This window comes from Pteropus medius, unplaced genomic scaffold, assembly GCF_902729225.1.
Source record: "Pteropus medius unplaced genomic scaffold, Ma_sr-lr_union100, whole genome shotgun sequence".
Lineage (NCBI taxonomy): Eukaryota > Metazoa > Chordata > Mammalia > Chiroptera > Pteropodidae > Pteropus > Pteropus medius.
In genome coordinates, this window is record NW_024355205.1 from 26,722,976 (window position 1) to 26,741,694 (window position 18,719).

An 18,719-nucleotide genomic window follows, 5' to 3' on the forward strand; every position below is an offset into this window, starting at 1 on the left:
GTAATTTAATTTTCAATAATGTTATAAATATCTGTAGGCCAGTTACAGAGATGGTTTAAAATGTAGCACCTGTTTGCAAATTAGGTAAACAGTATTTTAAATTGCTGCATGACATTAACTGTGAGAAATAAAACCACAATAATTTAAAAAATATTTTGTGAAAAATAAGGCATAATTTCACACACATATAACGTGTACAGCTAGAGAGACATTGATTCATACTAAGGGTGCAAGGTATTTAAAAGTCTAGGTCAAAGATGATGATCGCGAAGTCTATCTTCATGAGTCACCAAAGGAATTCTTGACTAAACGATAGAAAAATAGAAAGATTTTTTGCTTTACAGTCCCCTTTATAGATGTGCCTAGGAAATACTAGCTGTTTTTATGGCTATTTTGAAGTTAAGATCACACTTCGCCTTCCTTGACAGAGAGGGAGATCATACTTTGTAAAAAATAGTTTTTAAAACCTTTGTTCTGTTCACAAAAGAATTTTATGCATTCTATTTATTTTATTAATGTTTGAAAATATAGCAATTATAGAGATGAAAATAAAACCCTTCAAAATTGAGCCATCCCCCCAAATAATGACTGTTTACATTGAGTATCTGCAGGCTCCATTCCACCAAATGCTTTCCACCGAGGACGCCTACTGCTTCTGGACAGTAGGTGAGCAGTTACCTTTGGAGAAAACACCACGTAGTAGCCGGTGCCCTTAGCTCTGCAGGTCAGTTTGCACACGTCCCCCGGTAGGACGCCGGCATATTTGGGAACCCATTCCACAAATGTCTTGACTCCTTTCGCATCAGACTGATATCCATTTTTGGCCTCACATTGCTCGTGACGAAAAGATTTACCTAAGAACGAACACGTCACATTATTACTCTACTGTTCTACAACTTACATAAATTCTTGTGCATTTAAATAATTATTTTTAAGAAGATGTTAACTTTCTTTCGGAGCCTCTCTACACACGAGTGTTGAAAGATTTTATCTCTACACAGAGTTGAAAATAGCAGTTATTTTCTTTCGACTCCTTGAATACTAAATTATTTATGGTAATAATTTAAAACCACTCATGTATTTGTTACTGATTTGCACGCTGGCGGAACCATGCGGTTCCGGATTGATAGGCTAGTTCTCTAGCCTCTCCTATTTATTACTGCTGGAATGCAAATTACACGGGCTGTGTGGTGGTTGCTGACCCCTGGGAGCAGCGTACCGTTGGCAGGACAGGGTGCGACACTGCAAGACCGATAGATGGCCCTCTTTCCCGTGCAGTAGCGGCCACTGTTTCTGGGCGCTGGGTTATTGCAGTGTCGATAAGCGAACTGCACTCCTCCCCCACAGGAGCGAGAACACTGGCCCCAGGACCCCCAGGACCCCCAGTTGCCGTGACTTGATGTCTGAAATAGAAAATAAAAGATATTTTAACTTAGAAGGGAGGAAAACATTCAAAATGTGCATTAGGAAATCACTTGCATTCAATGACAGCAGAAACTCCATCCCAGGTAGAGTTGAGTTTAACATGGTCAAAGGTATTGAATGTTCTGTAATTACAATGTGTTTCCAGTTCTAGGCAATTTGTCTCTTCTGCTTCCCATGCCCCATCCCCTCACTGAGGTTCTGAGCGCTTCACCTTAAGGACGTAGCGCTCTGCAAGAGTTACCTTCTGGTGTCTCTGGGCCACTTCAAATTCTCTTTTGATATTGTACATTTCTATTAATAACCACTGAACCATGGTTAATGTTTTGTCCACTCTGATCTTACATCTTTAACAAAAGGTATGACGCTGAAGGTTTTGCATGGCACCGGACATTAGTCGATCGTGCTTGGATCTTTTCTCCCTCCTTAGCGCTGAGGATCTACAGTGCCTTTGTTGACATCATACATCCTGCCTGTGACAGACTCACTGCCACATGCATAAACCTATTTGACCTGGGTTTGGCTTGACATCTAATTAGATTAGAGTGTCACTTCCCTATCCACCCCTCGAGAGGAAATGTGACAGATACTTAGGTACGCCCAGGCCACATGCACACCGCAGGAAGCGAAGAGCCCTGAGGTGGTACCCCAGGTTTATTACTCCAGAAACACTGCAACAGGAAGCTGAGAGACTCCAAAAGGAAAGATGCTGTAGACTCCGTTGCTGAGGGAACGCCTGAAGGAGGTCTGACTGCCTGTGTCGGGTGTCTGAGAAGGCTTGGCTGTGTGACAGTCTCGAAAGACAGAAGAAACAAGTGTATGGCAACACTTTTCTAGGGACTTTGGAAATCTCGTGAGAGTGAATGGATGCTTTGCTTGGGCCTTAACATTGAGGTGACAGTCGCTGACCTGAGAGTGGACTATATGGGGAGGGCGGAGATGTTTCCTTGGAGCAGGCGTAGGTTACTGGAGCTTCTAAAGTTAGAGGAACTTGCTGTGAGGGGGAAAACATGACTATTTTGGAGCTTTCCCAGTATGCATGAGGACCATGTGTCAGTTCTACTGCTATTTACTCACTGAATTTAAATAAATGTATTTGGGTAACCTTAGTAAGAGAAGTTTGAAAATAAAGTTCCAAAAAGTGAGCCCTACTCGGGGTCTCAAGGAGACAGAATCTGAGCACCTACGATCTCCATGTCCTCGACTCCTGACGACTGGGAATGACTCCTGTGCTGAAAGGAGGGAGCAGTAAAAAGATCTCCCAAGAAAAAATATTTTAACTAGGAAATAAAGCCTTTTGGTGACAGTCCCCACACATGTCACAGGAATGTACTTCAGGTCTTGGGTTTCCAGGCATTGCGTGACAAGGAAATCACTTACTGAATAATATTTTTTCTTGGTTTTGTCCACACACTTGCCCTGCAGGCAAATCCTCCCTTTCCCACATGGTGTCCCTTCCACAGCTGGCAGCTTCTTGGTGAGACACACCATCTGGCCCTGGCGCACCACAGCACACCACAGGCGGGCGCAGACGTCCATGCCAGGACACACCGAGTACTCAGGCCCGAATGTCAGGTTGCACTGCTGGGTGGCATCATAGGTCTGTCCTGGGAGTTCTTCAGGGCCCAGGATCTGCTTGCGAGGTAGGTCTAGCAAACAGTTACCTAAAAGAAAAAACAAGGTTGATCACTGTTCTGTGTTTAGACTTCAAACCGCTGAAATCATGGATCTAAAAATGAAAGACTCCAGCTGGTGTCGAAGCCTGAGGCACCCACAGGTGCCAGTGCGAAGCTCGGGGGAGGGGCTCTGTGGGCGACGAGGCTGGGTGCCTCCTTGTGCTCACCAATACCCAACTTCCTCCAGGATTTTCAGCGCGTGGTGGGCTCTGGGGTATCTATAATAATGGCACTGGTACGAGTAAATAAAAATGTTTTATAACGATTAGTTGTAAAAATAGCCATTGTGCTGAGAGACTAAAAAAAAAAAAAAATTGAGACAGACCTAGAGGAAATAAGATAATGGACATAACAACAACGACAAATAATAATAATAATATTTACAACATTGACAGAGTTTGTCCTTGGTGCTCTATTTATATATATCTCACTCTCCATTTCCAACTTGCCTCTTCTTCATGTGCCTGCCATGTCCCCTTTCTATTAATTCCATGAATAATAAACAAGGTGGCACCTCATTCATTCTTGCACTCACTCAAAACAATGATAACTTGGTATTATGCCTGCTATATCTGGTTAGCACCTACGATGTCCTCACAAAATTACTAGATATTGGGAAAACAGAACAATGACCTTGACCCACCCTTAATTTAAGTTCTTCCTATAAAGTGAAGGAAAGAAACTAAATAAAGTATTTCTCTCAGACTGATAAGAATTTTAATAAAGAGCTTTTAAGAGTCACCGAATAAAGGAGCAATGCGAGAAGAAAATAAATAATCTTTGGTAATCTGGGCCAAGGCCCATCTCTGTAGTCCTCCTTTCTCTTTCCTTTGTGTCAGTTACATAATGCAATGAGTATTTGCTGGGTATTTGGAATGTGTCTGCCACCAGCACGTTGATGCTCTCATTGCAGGGTGGAATGGGGAGTGTGTAGGGATGTGGGAATCAACAGAAGCCGGCACCCACATGGATGATGCCAATTCAGAAGCTTAAACGTGCCTCACCTCCCCACAAAAACCTTCCTTAAGGATACCTGCTCAGTGAGTTAAGGTCGTAAATTTTCAGTTTCTGTGTGTTTTTACTCGATTTTAGGATTTACCTACTGATTATTAATAGTGTTTAAATAACAAATATTTGTTACACATTTGTGCTATTCTCAGTTCTTTAAATGTACTGGCTTATTACATCCTCACAAGAACGCCACAAAGCAGATCCGATTGTTTTCTTAATTTTACAGGAAACTGAAACACAGGAAACTGAGGAACATAAAGAGACATCGTTAACCCAAGGTCACAAAGCTATTAGGTTTTGTGCTCAGAGCCTGCCCTCCTCATCATATACCATCTCGACTCTGCTAGCATGTGGGTAGATTTCTTGTTTTTTTTTTTGCTGAAAGGCAAGTGTCTGTAGTGATCCTTTAAATGGTGGATATCGTGCCAAATAGTAGAAACACCTGGTCTCAAGTCTAATTCTGGCAAAACACTAAATAGCTGAGTGTTCTTGGCCAAGTTTGTTAACCTCTCCCTAATTTATTTTCAAGCTCTGTGAATGTTTCTTTTCTCACTGTGATGCTGTAAGAGTAAGATTACCTAACAAAGATATGAGGCGACCAGAAAAATATGAAACAAAGACAGTTACTACTACGCCCAACGTAGTTAACAATGATGCAAATGTCTTTACAATTACTACATTCAAGTTTTCTTCAAAGTGAATACCTTAGAATTTGTCAATCTGTGATGAAGGCATTATATGAAAATGAATAAAGAGCAAAGTTCCTATTTAAATTCTGAGCCAGAACGTTTGAAGAGGTAAAGCTTCTTAAGGCAAGCCAGAAAAAGCATTAAAAATAAGTATCCAGCCAAAGAGAACTTTGTTAAAAGAAACATCAAGTTAAAAGAAAAACATCAACATCAAGTCAATAGCAAAGAATGATAGTAAAACCTCACTAAGCTTTGTTTGGAAGACAGAGTAAGATTAGGCAATTCAGAACCCCATAAAAAAGAGCATCATGTAAACAAGGGAACACTCAACGGACTGCTGATGTTAGAAGACTGTCAAGGAATCTCCGAGACACCGAGAATGCTTTCCAATTCTTCAGAAGTGCTCTTTTAAGAAAACTTTTTTTATTCTACTAAAAAGCACAGATCATAAGACTGGGGAACTAAATATTAGCTGGGAAGTCTTTCCACGTGTGGGTGCTTGTGGAATGGGTATACCTGGTTAATCTCCAGCCACAAGTCACCATCTCTCTCCATGGATGCGTAACCACCAACATCCTTTCTACCTTAATAGTAGATGATGAGGGAAAAGAAATGTATAACACAAATGATTTGAAATCAGCTTATGAAAAGGGAGACTTCAAGAGGTGGCATCTCTTTATGCAACTTAATACCACAGTATGTTTTAAAAAAGAGTAACACATTTGCTTTGCTATTAAAAATATGATATTCCGGTTGTATGGTTTTCCCTCAGAAGTCACCTGGAGATGACCTTTTCCTTTATTTTAAAATAAAATAATTTATTTCAGAATTGCCATTCATGTGTTATTCCAATGTTCTCAACATTAGGATTTGTTGCTGCATTAGTTTCTTTTTACCCTGAAATATATAGTCTATCTATTTCATTTTCTTGTCGAATTATCCTTTTGCTATAAAATAGGTACAGATATCACTACCAAATGGCAGACGAACACCACAGAACAATAAAAACAATCAATAAAGAGCCTTATTCTGAATCTCTCAGTATAAAATATTTACAAATCTCAGTAATAATGGATTGAATATAGGTTTTCCATTTTTAAAAACGTGTGCATTTGAGGGGAGGCGGTGGAAGAGGAAATTAATCAGTGTCTTACTTAGTATGATTTATGTTGATCTCTACAAGTGCCCGTCTACTGCTGACTCTTCTTACGCTGTTCCACTTTTATTCTCAACCACTCCTTCATACCCGCTTCACATGGTTTTTAATTTACCCTAGTCTGCAATCCCACATGCGCCTTGCTGCCAACATCTTGTCTGTTCGTTCTGTTCCACCGACTGCCAAGTTGCTTTTTTCCTTTTTCTCTCCCTTTTCTCTCTCCCTCCTTTCCTTTCTTCCTTCCTTCCTTTTGTTTTAACATTTGGCACAAATAAATCGATGGTTTCTAAAAAAGAGACAATAGAAACGCATGCATATTGCATATTTGTTTTTACTCTCCGTATTAAATTAAATGGGACAAGTAAGGTGAAAAATTACAAAGTAAAATGCAGTAATTGGCGATGGACAAATAAAGGAAAGGATGGTCCCTCCACGGACACAAGGTACACCAAGGCGTGATGGAAAGTATGCACGCCTCCAGGAAATGGAACAGAAAAACCTTTGTTTTTTTATATCTGACTTCCAGCACTGTTTGTCTTTCATATTAATCATTAATGGAAATTAGTGAATTGACGTTGGTTGTTCTTTATTCTTTCCATCCTGCCCCCGCCTCCATTTCTAGCACTGTAGTTATTTCTGTCTTCTATTCCTTGTCAGTATACAGGTAAGAAATTAACTTTTGGCCCAAATATCCATAGCCTAGGAGAAATCAATTAATATTTTTCCTGAAATTTATTCAAGGGGGCCTAAAAAATACTGCAAACTCTTCTCTTTTACTTCCTATTATCATCTCCCTGACTCTGCAACTCTTCTTTTAGTCTTTATCTGAATGTCTAACATTAAATGAGAAACTGATGATATTAGATACAGAGAATAAAAACTGATGGTTGCCAGATGGGAGAGGAAGTTGGCGGGGCTGGATGAAAAAGCTGAAGGATTAAGATGTGCAAATTGGTAGTTACAAAATAATCACGGGGATGTGAAGTACAGTGTAGGGAATACAGTCAATAATACTATAATAACTATGTGTGGTGTCAGGTGGATACTAGACTTCTCGGGGGGGATCACTTCATAAATTATATAAATGTCTAACTACTATTCACTATACCGGAAACCAATATAATATTGAATTTCAACTGTAATTGAAAAATTAAAATTAAAAAAAAGAAACTGATGCGTTATGGGCCCAGTGACAGATACACTAATGAGGGCATTGATGGGGGAACAGACAATTGTTTTCTGAACAAAAGTGATTCAAAGGGTCTGTTTGTGAAACCGTTAGCATTAGGTACACTGTTTAGTGGATGCAATGCCAAGGACATTAGATTAAAATTTCTTTGTATTAAAGGATGAAACACAGTTTTTAAAACATATCGGTCACCATGGACTTAAAATATGTCTTATTTGCAGACTCTATTAAAGAACACATTTATGGTGAAATCAAGATATTATGATAATGGGCTTTGAATTTTATGAGGACTACCCTAAAAACAGAATGTTAACTTTAGGAGACTTAGTGCGGTGATCACATTGTAAGGTATATGAATGTCAAATCATTATATTGTGCACTCAAAACTAACATTATATCATCTACAAATGATACTTAAATAAAATAGAACCTTAAAAGTTAAATAAATAACAGAATATAAGTACAGATGCACTAGATGTTAAAAAATATGATAATGTTATGATCAAATTTATGCCAATAAATTTTGACTGAGATTACAATAAAACTGAGTGTTAAGATCTTATTATTAGCTGTACAGTCTATACTTACAAAGGATTCTGAGAATTGACTTTCTAATATCATTTTATCTCCAAAGTTCTGTGTTCAGTAAGTGACTATAAACTTAAATCTTTAAATATGCTACATGTCAATTTCAAAGCCGTGTATAGGTTTCCTTTAGCAGCCTGTGTCATGGGTATTCTTGAGCTGCATCTACTCAGGTGGTGGCCTTTCTCATCACCTGGCGCTGTTGACTTAGGGATACAGCAGACAGAGCTATCGTTTTTAGTTTCAAGGTTATTAAGCACTTGAGAAAAGAAATTTAAGAACCTGCTTTCACTGCACAATTTCTCTGCCAGCGCTTCCTTTATTTTGGAGGATCATACTCTTAGCCAGCTCGCCCAGAGCTAACTTGTATAAACACTGCAGAATGCGTACAACTATCTTGGCTAGGGTGGCAGAGCCTGGGGGGTCCCCATGACACACGGCTTCTCTTTTTCTGAATCACAGATATGCAGGCACAATTGTCTTAGAGCGTGCACACTGACTTTGCAGCCATAACCTAATTACTACATATTTCTTGTTGGAACTAAATCAGGAAACACTCAGTATTAATGAATTTAAATTAGGCAGTGGTTGAGTGCTATAAACGTCCTACTACTTATGGCTAATAATTTTAAAAACAAATCAAATGATTTGAATTTAATTGTACTCTAAGACCTCATTTCTCCAGCATTGTTGGAGGTGCTAGGGAGACAGATGAGCTATTACCCATAAATAGAGTTTTCCAGATAATGACTTCTTCAGTTACTATCCAAAAATTGTAAAAATTTTGTGAGAGTATCTACTTGAAAACAGCAATTGCTTTGCTGCATTTATATTAGTGTCATAATTTATTTAATCCTTCTGAGTAAATGAAAACCAGTTTTTTCTGAGTATTGATTTTTGTATCATGCTGAAATATAGAGATACCTTCACCGATCACGCTGGTGTGATAGGGCTTTTGACCTTTTAGAAATAGTACCAGACCTCTGAGCTTTTAATATTTTAGGGCTACATCTTACAGCTTTTCTAGTTTCCCCCTTATTGTCAAATGATACCATTTCTTGCTCCCAGTTTACCTGTCTGAAGAGTATCCCATCCCCCACCACGACTATATTAGTGCTTAAAATTGTTAATGGCCTAGAAAATTAGAATAGAAAAATAGTCGAACTATTCTTACTACATATGAACAAATGGCCTCTGAAGGGAAGCTTGCGTTGATCTCTAGGTGTGAAGTGATATGGTTTCACGATACCAGTTTAGCCTTCTAACAAGATGTATTTGTTTGTTTGTTTTTCTATCATCTCGGATGTTGATTTTCTTCTTGGTTCCCCCCAAAGCATTGAAATGGAAACGTCAGCACCTCAACCATCTTAAAATCATGTTTACTAGTTCTTATTGCCACACTGTCACTTAAACTGACTTAAGTCAGTTTTTCTGATTGAAGTTTAAAAGTTATTAAATTATTCAAATTCACATTTAAATGATAGTGCTACGGAGAGCACTGCTGTTTTAATTCTGAATCTGCACGTGCTATTTTGAAATGAACATATTGAGTTTTGCCACTGCATCACATCACAAGGCCTTTCTTTTGTTCTCTGTATTATGAAATTATTTTATTGATTCTAGGCTACCAATAAAAATAAAGGTTTTTAGTTTTTTAATTAAAAAATTAGTTTTTGGTTAAAACGCAAGACTGCCCAGCTAACATATTCAAAAGTGAAAGAAGTTTAGGTTTGATGAAATGAATTTATTAATAAATGATGAAAATTGGCTGTCTAAAAAATTTGATAATTGAATTTATTTATTTGACATTTAGAAATAAGAAATTTAGATAAGATTTTCTCAGTGCAAGGAAATAAGATCCATTTCTATTAAAAGTGTGTTCTTGGAATTGTTGCCAGTTGGGATGGGGATTGGGAGGAAAGGTGAAAATGAGAAGGGATTAAGATGTACAAATTGCTAGTTAAAAAAAAAAAACAGTCAGAAATGTAAATACAGAATAAGGAATAGAGTCAATAATATTGTAATAACTACCTATGATGTCAGATGGTTCCTTATTGGAGAGATCACTTTGCAAGTTGTATAAATGTCTACTCACTGTGTTGTACAGCAGAAACTAATATAATATTGTATGTCAAGTGTAATTTAATGCTCTTACTTATTATCTACCATGAAGTCCTTTGGAATAGACAGAAAGATATATAAGGTATGTAAATTGGTTGCAAACAATATTAAAAACTGATCATGAGCTCTTGAAACAGAAATAATGTTAAAAAATGAAGACAATACTGAAAGCATATTTACTGCTTAGAAAGTAAGATCATGAATTCCACAAACATGAAATAAATGAATCATTCTAGATTTATGGCAGCAAGAAACAAAATTCTGCACAACATTGTAATTAACTGACCTAATACTTGCACAGGAAAAAAAATTTGGTCCCACTTTAGCCATAAGTATTTGCTGCCTTAGCAACTAAATCCGTTCATAGTGATTCAAAGTTTAGCTCAGCCTTTTGGAATGTGTAACGTGTGATGTTGAAATAAAATATTAACGTGATTTCATTTTCAGAAAGCCTGAGAAAAAAACAGCAAAAGTAATATTAAGAGTAGAGATTAAGATTCCACCCAAGAGGGATTTTTTTTAGATATTGACTTGATCAATGTAGACAGGCATATAATTAACTAAACATTCATTTTGTGACTTTGTCAACACTGAATCAGCATTGGAAACTGAGCTAAACAGAAAATTACCACTTTACTATTAGTCTATAGGAAAAGCCTAGTACACTGATTCTTAGTATTGTTTCCAAATCTTTGAGATATTGGTATATCCTTTCAATTAACTAAGGATATGTATTTTGTATTAAGCAAAGATTTAAAGCAAACTGGGCATTTTTAGGAATAGAAAATTTTAAAAGTCCCAATTAGATAAAGCATTACCATTAACAGAGCAAAAAATGAGTTAATGAACAAATTTTGCCTACAGGATACCAAAGAATTATGCAGCAAAATTTCTTTTAATGTGAAACAAATGGAACTTTCAATTGTTTTGACATTATGTAGCCAAAGTTCAAGATGGCCAGTTCACCAAGAAATTACAGAAATATCAAGCCATGAACTTTGTGGAACTAGGAAAAACCAGTTTTCACAGATTCTCTTGATTTAACGTTGAGATCAATATATGGACAATTACTACGATCAAGAATTTCTGTCATATTCAATTCAACCACCATTTTTAGAGACAGATTTTACGAGAAAGAAAAACAAGAAATGAGAATACATCCATTTCTGTAATATGAGAAAGTTGAACTAAGTAGTTTCTTGAACATTTCTTCCAAGTCTAATGAGTCTATTCTCCTATGTTTCTAGTGTTTTAAAGTAATACAAAATGATAGGAAATTTGCAACTGCTTGTTTCAAAGATTACTACTTATGGTCAGAATTTATTATTTTTTAAAAACTGTGACTTCTTCAGTTGTTTTATATAATTCACAGTACTAATCCCAGATTTACAACATTTAATATAGTATGTTGTGCTCTTGAACTGTATCTAAATGAGAAAGCCAAAGTTTTTCTTTTGAAGTTCTTAAAAGTGTTTGCTCACCATTCAGATTGATTTTTTACTTCTGCAGTTTTTACTGTACTTTCAGGAGAATCTGCTGTCAGGATGAAACCAAATTCTTCCAGCGAATTCAAATCTAAAGAGTTTCCTTTCTTGGTTTTATGTTGCCATAAAGAGAATCTGACAGAATTGTCACCTACATCTTAACCACACCCCAAAAATAGAAATATAACAAATAATTTTGAGAGTCATATTAATAGCAGGAAAACAAGATGTCTGCCAGCATTCTCACAGGAAGCTCGTGGTGAAAGAGAGAATAAAAGCCAAGTTCTCAGGGCACTAGCTAGGCATTCTGTGTGGTCTCCCACACTGCTTCTCCTTTGAACTTTTCAATTTAAAAAGCAAAAATACCATAGCTATAATGCCACCAAGGATGTTGGCATTACACACCAACAGACAGTGCCCTTTCTCCTTTTTTTTTTTTTTGACACTAAACCACCATTGTCTTAGAGGGCAGCATAAATATCATAAGGATATAAGGAAATCAAACTTGTACTAATCTGGTTTTCTTTCTGAGCCTTTGTTGTGCTTAACAATACATACCGTGGCCATCATCCAGGAACTCTGTGATGGTGGCTGAGGCGCATTTGGACCAGGGTTTGGAGGCATCAATGCTGGTTAGGATGGAAGACATCAAGCGCTTATCTTCTGTGGAACCAAAGTTCTCTTCGCAGAATTTGGAATCGTCATGGGAGAGGCCAAGTAGATGTCCTAAGGGAGAGAATACAGGAAGTGCAAATGAGTGATTTTGCATTTCTACTTTTCTATGACAATTATACTAGCATTTGATTCCTCGCCCCGGCCCCTGCCCCCCGCATCCCGCAATTGTATGTGAGTTCATTTTAATTGCCTTCTCACACAGAGAATGGACCCCGAGGGAAATTAAAGCTGCATGTAGTTAGAAGCAGTCACTTTTGGTGAACATTTAGAGGAAATCTGAAAAAGCACACTAAGGAATGGATGTTCCCATAATCCATATGGATCACATATGCTCAATGATATGTAAAAACAAGGTCTTATTTAGAATATAGAATTTGCAAGGCAACTGTGGGATTAAGTCATAGCCCTCACTACATATTGTTGTAATTACTTGTCTAATTTTCCACCTTCTCTGATCAACCATAATACTCCCACGAGATCAGAGAATATTTACCCCCATTGACTGTTGAAACTTCTGTATTTAACTCAATGTTCTGCAAGTTGCAAACACTTAGTAGATGACTTCCATTTTCTTGGCTAAGTTAATAGGTAGCTATGTAAGAGGTGACTGGGGGAGGGGGAGTGGGAAAGAAAGAGGAGTGAAATTAGTAACTTTTTGGTGCCATGCAAACATCAGCTTGTTTTACCCTTTCATTTCTTTTTGTTATTTAGTGAGTTGTGAATGCTTACTAGTCTCACAAATAGATGGCATACTTAAAAAATACATCCATTAAAAAATGTCTAAAATACTAAAATGCCCATCATGAAGTAGTAGAGCTTGAAGAGAAAACAAATACTGGGAAGGTAAGTGATTGTCCAAAACCACTCAGCTAGGTGGTGTCGTGCTTACCTGCAACCCCAGCCACTGCCATCTTCATTCTACAAGGTGGATATTATATCGCAAAAACAGAACCACGTTCTTATAAGTTGACTAAACTGTTTTTATTACACAAGATTCATTTTCACATAAAATAACATTTTCCAATAGATCTAAAATGCTGTTAAAAATAATTCTGAGACAGCAGTTTGTAGAAACTCCAAAAAGTAGGCAATAAATACTTCTAGTAGTGTTTTTGGAAAACTTTAAGGAGTTATACACAAACCACTATAAAAGAAAGTCCTATAGAAAAGTGATTACTGCATTCTCTAAGGGTTTCTGAATGGCAAAGACAGAAATTTAGGTCATTCCAACGAAAAAGTCCAGTGTGCACCAGTAAAACCCAACAGAGATGAAATCTTTCACACTGCATTCCAACTGCTTTTGGCCAACTTGTTAAATCACCAACACCTCATAACAAAATTGTCCATCGAGCAGCTGGTTGCTGTTCTGGCTGAAATCAGGTTGCTAGGGCTTGGTGACCTTCAGAGGCTCCACATTTCTATGCTAATGAGGCAGTTATTTACTTCAGTAGCATTTATTAGGCTAGCAAGTGGGAAACGCTCTCACCACACTCACGTTTTATTTGTCAGTAAGATGAATGTGCATCACAGTCTGCAAAGTATGTCTTAAATAACATGTAAGAGGAGGCTGGCAGAAGCTCATTTTGCGGGGGACGGGGGAGCAGTATGTTGAGTTTTTCAGGGAACCACATTATCATACAAAAACAGAACCTTTCATTTATGTCCTATTCCAAAGGGCTTAGTTACTTAGTACATCAGACACGTGTTGAGAATGTACTCTGTGCTTCTTGAACTCTTTTTCCAAGGTCAAATCTTTATCAGCTGACACTGGGATCTGTGTGGAAATTTCACACTTGAGGTTTTTTCACTGGTATAGAAAAGGGAGAGAAAATGTGGCCTAAGGTGACCTCTGCAACATGATATTTATTTGAATCCAGGTTTTATATTTTTTAAAAATGTAATTTTTGCATTCTATTTCATAACACAGTCATATTTATTTAATGGACTAATAGTGTTTTCCCTCCAAATTTTCATATAAATTAAATAGCAATTTTTATATACATTTTTATTATTGCATTAAGGGATTGTCACTTCATTTGGAAGCTGGACTTTTGATTTCTGATTTAAAATGCAGGCCGCGTGGCAAACGCTAAATTCACTTTTGAGAGGCCCTAGAGAGTACTTCAATTTTTTCTCTCATACAGCATGGTAAGGCTTATAATTATAAAGATTTCCATTATATAACCAAAGCAGTTTATTTAAAAATATTTTGGCATAATTTTATGAACATTATGGCATGCTACTTGACATAGTATTGTGAATTTTATGCTCCCTAAATTTACTAGTTTATCTATGTAACTTAATTTCTGCTGAAGATACATATGAGACACTCTTACGTGACCATCAGAAGAGATTGCCATTCTGAGCCTGAATAAATCTTAGTTCCACTTCAGCAAGAGCTAAAAGGAGATGTGAATTTTGTAAGCTCTCCAAGAATCAGTCTGGAGCGCACTGCCTGAAGGTCCATTTAGAGACAGACTCTTCAGAGGGCAGATGAATGTTCTGTCCTCCATGACAAAAGTCTGTCAGCTGGTGGGACAGGCATGCTCTCTCAAGGGCAATGAGAGTTATGGGCAATGTGAAAAACATTTAAGCACCCAGAGAAACAGGCAGCCTGTTCCACAGTAGCTGGCACCAGGGCACAGCGAGAGAGACTCATGTGACTTCCCTGCAGGAGCTAGACAGGAATTGAAATGGAAGATCAATGTGAGGGATGTTTGGATGCTCTTCAGGAAAGACGTGACACACATAGCAAAGCCTGTGACCAGAGAGAAAAGTGGTATTTACAAATGTGATCCCCCAATGATTATGCTAAGATATCTAATGTCAATCTTAAATTTGCCTGTATCTTTGAGCCCTCAAATGGCAAGGTACATATGAAAGCATAGCCTATTTAAAGGGACACACTTACTGTAAAGAGAGCACACTAGAACACTAAGAGCTGATCAACAGAGAAAAATCTAGAATCTTGGAAATCGAAAACGTGCCCCTGGCAACAATATATTTCAAGTACATGTTGTGAAGGGGAATCCAAATTTGTCATTATGTCACCAATCATCTAAGACAGCTAACTTTTCCAGTGAAAATTTCTTCATAAATCACATGCAGATATTTAAAATTACATTTCTTCAACATACCACCTCCTGGCAGATTAACGTAACTGGGATTTACAGTGTCCCAGAGAGTAAAACAGCAAATGAATATAAGGAAATATTGGGACAATATTTACAATTCCTTAAGTAATTCATTGGTGTTTTTATTGAAAATGTATTTTACGATGACGTTTTAGAACAATACAGAGTGATGTTATTTGAGGGGCGAGGTCTTGGAGAAGGTAGGAAGATACCAGAAAACCATTGAAAGACAATTCTCACTTTTTCTGGAAAAACAGAGAGATAGTTCTTTTTAAAATCAAAGTATAGGGGATAAAGGGGTGAAGAGGTTTCAAAGCAACTTTGAAGAGTAAAAGAAGAGATTTGAAGAATCTCAACCAAGCTCTTTCAGAAAAATATAACGTGAAAACTCCTAGTAAGAGACACAAAACAGAATGGATTTGGGGCAAAAATTCACTGTCAGAGCTTCAAGTAGCAGTCCCATAGTCTTGATTTAAGGAAGAATTAGTATTTGTATTTGCAAACATTTATAATCAGTAGGTAGTCAAAAGACTGAAGATCTGTTTGCATGCTTTAACTAAGTTAAGCCATCTTATTTACATTACTATCTTTCTTAGTGAATCTTTAGTTCTTGATTGATGTAATTGGACATTTCTCACCTAAAATTCTAAGGCACTTAAGGACCAAATACATTGTGTCGTAGGTGTACTTGTTAATGACATTTGTACTTACATACTAAATAAAAAAAAAAGTGTTATTAGAGAAGTCAGAGTGAAAGTTAGAGAATAATGTAACTGTCTATTCCAGGATTTTCCCAAGTGATGTGTATCTCAGAACTCTGTCTTGTTTAAAGTCATTAGTAAAAATCGAGGTATAAATCATTGGTGCTTTTGTAGAAAATACTGATCTATTCTTAATAGATGTTAAATCACATCCTAAGTACAACAGTCATTCTAATGAGTGCCCATTGCACAGAATAACATAAGGAAGGAGTTTATTGCAATTAGGCTAAGGACATGAATTTATGATAACATGTTAAAACTAAGTCTGTAAGGTAAGAGTCTGAGTTGTATTGTTAGTTCAGATATAGCAAACAATTAGTCATCTGATAATTTTTCTAGTATAATTGTTTTTTCTTAAATTGGCAAATGGGTATCAATTTATTAAATAAATCTCTTTAATATTCACAATATAGATTTTAAAATCATTTTACCTCCCTAACTTCACAAGTAAATCTGGCATTAGAAAATCTGAGAAAATGTACATCAGAGCAGACACATTACTTTAAAGGAAAATGTTGGTTCAGCTTCTTATTCAACTCAGGTATTACTGTACAACCAGGGCTGGCTTATAACATTAACCTCGGGAAGGAAATTGGTTGTTTTTCTAAACTTTGGTCTGCAAATTAAACAAAATTTCAAGCTCTTGTCTCCTGACCCCAGACTGACCAATGGACAAGGGGACATAGCACTATATCCTCAAAAAAGTGTCACAAGAAGCTCTGTAATGTGTTTATTTAAGAAAGCAATACTCAGATGAAGCATCTGTTTCTTAATGAGGTCATGTTTTTATTTTACCTAATTTTCCAACTGGGATTATTGAGGTGCAAGAAGGTCTCGCCAGGGGTTGAAAAGCGAGTCAATAGTTCTCATGGGATCAGAATCTAGAATTTTTGAAGAAGGGAACCAGAAGCTCCAACAACTGGATCACACATGTCTACTCAAATGCAAATTCTTCTGTAATAGTGATAAAATTCTTAAAATTCTATTTCAAAATGTTACACATAAATGGTAAACGTTTTAGCAATTATGTAATTTTGGAACGAAGAAAACAATTTTTTCACCTTATAACTAGCTGTGTCAATATCTGTTTGAATCAAATTCAAGGTTATCTCCTTCAAAATAAAATGGGTAGTTGTTAGATGGGAGGTGGGAGTTGGGGGGCTGGGTGAAGAGGGTGAAGGGATTGGGAAGTACAAATTTGATGGTTGCAAAGTAGTCATGAGGATGTAGAGTGCAGCATGAGGAGCATGGTCAGTGGTGTTGTGATGACCACGTATGGTGCTGGGTCAGGGCTGGACTTGTCAACGAAATCGCATTGTGGATCGTATGGGTGTGTGACGGCTGTAGTGTGCACCTGAAACTAATTTGAAATAATGTTGAATGTCAGTTGTGGTTGGAAAAAAAACGGAATGCTAATAAACCATGAAAGAAAGAGTAGTGTCAAAATCTTGGGCTCTGGAGCCAAATTAAGTGGGTTTGAGTTTTAACCCAGCAGCACACTAGTCATTGACCTTAGACATGTTTAGAAATGTCTCTGTGGGTCAGTTTCCTCCTTTCTTGGTGATCCATTAAAAGTACTTACCTCATGACATTTGTGAGTATTAAATAATGCAAACTTTTTAGATTGTATATGGGACAAATAACCAATGCCCAGTGATTGTTAGCCAATTTTGTTGTTTTCACTGATGTCATGGGTTTGTTATAGTTTTACTTATGGGTATTCTAGTCTTCAGTAGTTTTGAAACATTTCAATATTATTAGGCACTCTTGATTTGGGAGAGGAGACATTTTCTAATCATAAAAAAAATCATGCATTAAGTGTATGAATATATTTATTTCTCATGACACCTTCAACAGGTTATGGTTTCCACACATGTGATAGATAATCTATATGCCTTCCCTAAAGAACTATGAATTTGGATTTGATTTAAAAAAAATATCTGACCTTACACACTAAATCTCTCAGTATTGCTAGACATATAGCAAAGATCTAGTCCCACCTTTCATCTGGGGGCCAAGAATGACACAGTGTGGCATTGCTCCAAACTAGATAAAAAAAAAAAAATGCTCAGTTTGTGTCGATTAAAGCTATGGGTTTGTGGGTAAATACCGAGTTTAATCCGAGCTTCCTTTCACTTCACATCTCACAGCCAGTCCTGACATCTGATTCTGTTCACTTGGCTTTGGTCTATGGTGTTTCCAGGGCCTCTGCAGCTTTTCAAAACACAGCCTTGTTTAATCTAATCATCTATGGGAGCAGTCACACAAGGATCAGCACAACCAGCGAACCTACTCTAACCACAGCAAAACACGCTCAGCCATGCTGTTGTGTCTCAAGCATTTCCTAAGTCTCCAGTTGAATATTTGGCTTTGATTTTTTCAGTTGCCTGGCTTTAGCTTAGGAAGCATTTTGGAATCTTTCATAGTGAAGAGATTCATTTAGCACATTTTATAATTAACTACCATAAAGCAAAGCTTCGGCAAGTTTGCAAATCATGGATTTCATTAGTCTAAATAAAATCAGATTGTTCCCCCTAGCATATTAGAAACTGGCCCAACATCAATAAAATTATTATTTTGAAGAACCATGTGTGCAGCAGGTGAAATCTTTATTATTACAAGCCAATAATAAAAGTTTGACAAGTTAAAAATATAAACTCAAAATGTAAACTTACATTCACTTGGAACTTTCTACAGTTCACATTTGGATTGTAAAATGGCCATAACCACATTCTTGCCTGCACTCAAGGCACAAGGATGGGGACTGTGTTCTTGATAGTTTAAAGAAACTTTCGTTAATGCCCTAACAATTTAGT

The 18,719-nt window shown here is 37.0% G+C and overlaps 1 protein-coding gene across 2 annotated transcripts in view; it reads right to left on the reverse strand.

Moving 5' to 3' along the window:
• Window positions 1-18,719, reverse strand: part of ADAMTS5 (ADAM metallopeptidase with thrombospondin type 1 motif 5) — a 50,274-nt gene that overhangs the window by 15,086 nt on the left and 16,469 nt on the right. For both annotated transcript variants that reach the window (XM_039857357.1, XM_039857356.1), the window contains exons 4-7: window positions 11,892-12,059; window positions 2,803-3,086; window positions 1,220-1,403; window positions 679-854 (exon numbers count right to left, since the gene is read on the reverse strand). In XM_039857357.1, the coding sequence (XP_039713291.1) occupies window positions 679-854; window positions 1,220-1,403; window positions 2,803-3,086; window positions 11,892-12,059 (812 nt within the window). The remainder of the gene's footprint in view (window positions 1-678; window positions 855-1,219; window positions 1,404-2,802; window positions 3,087-11,891; window positions 12,060-18,719) is intronic.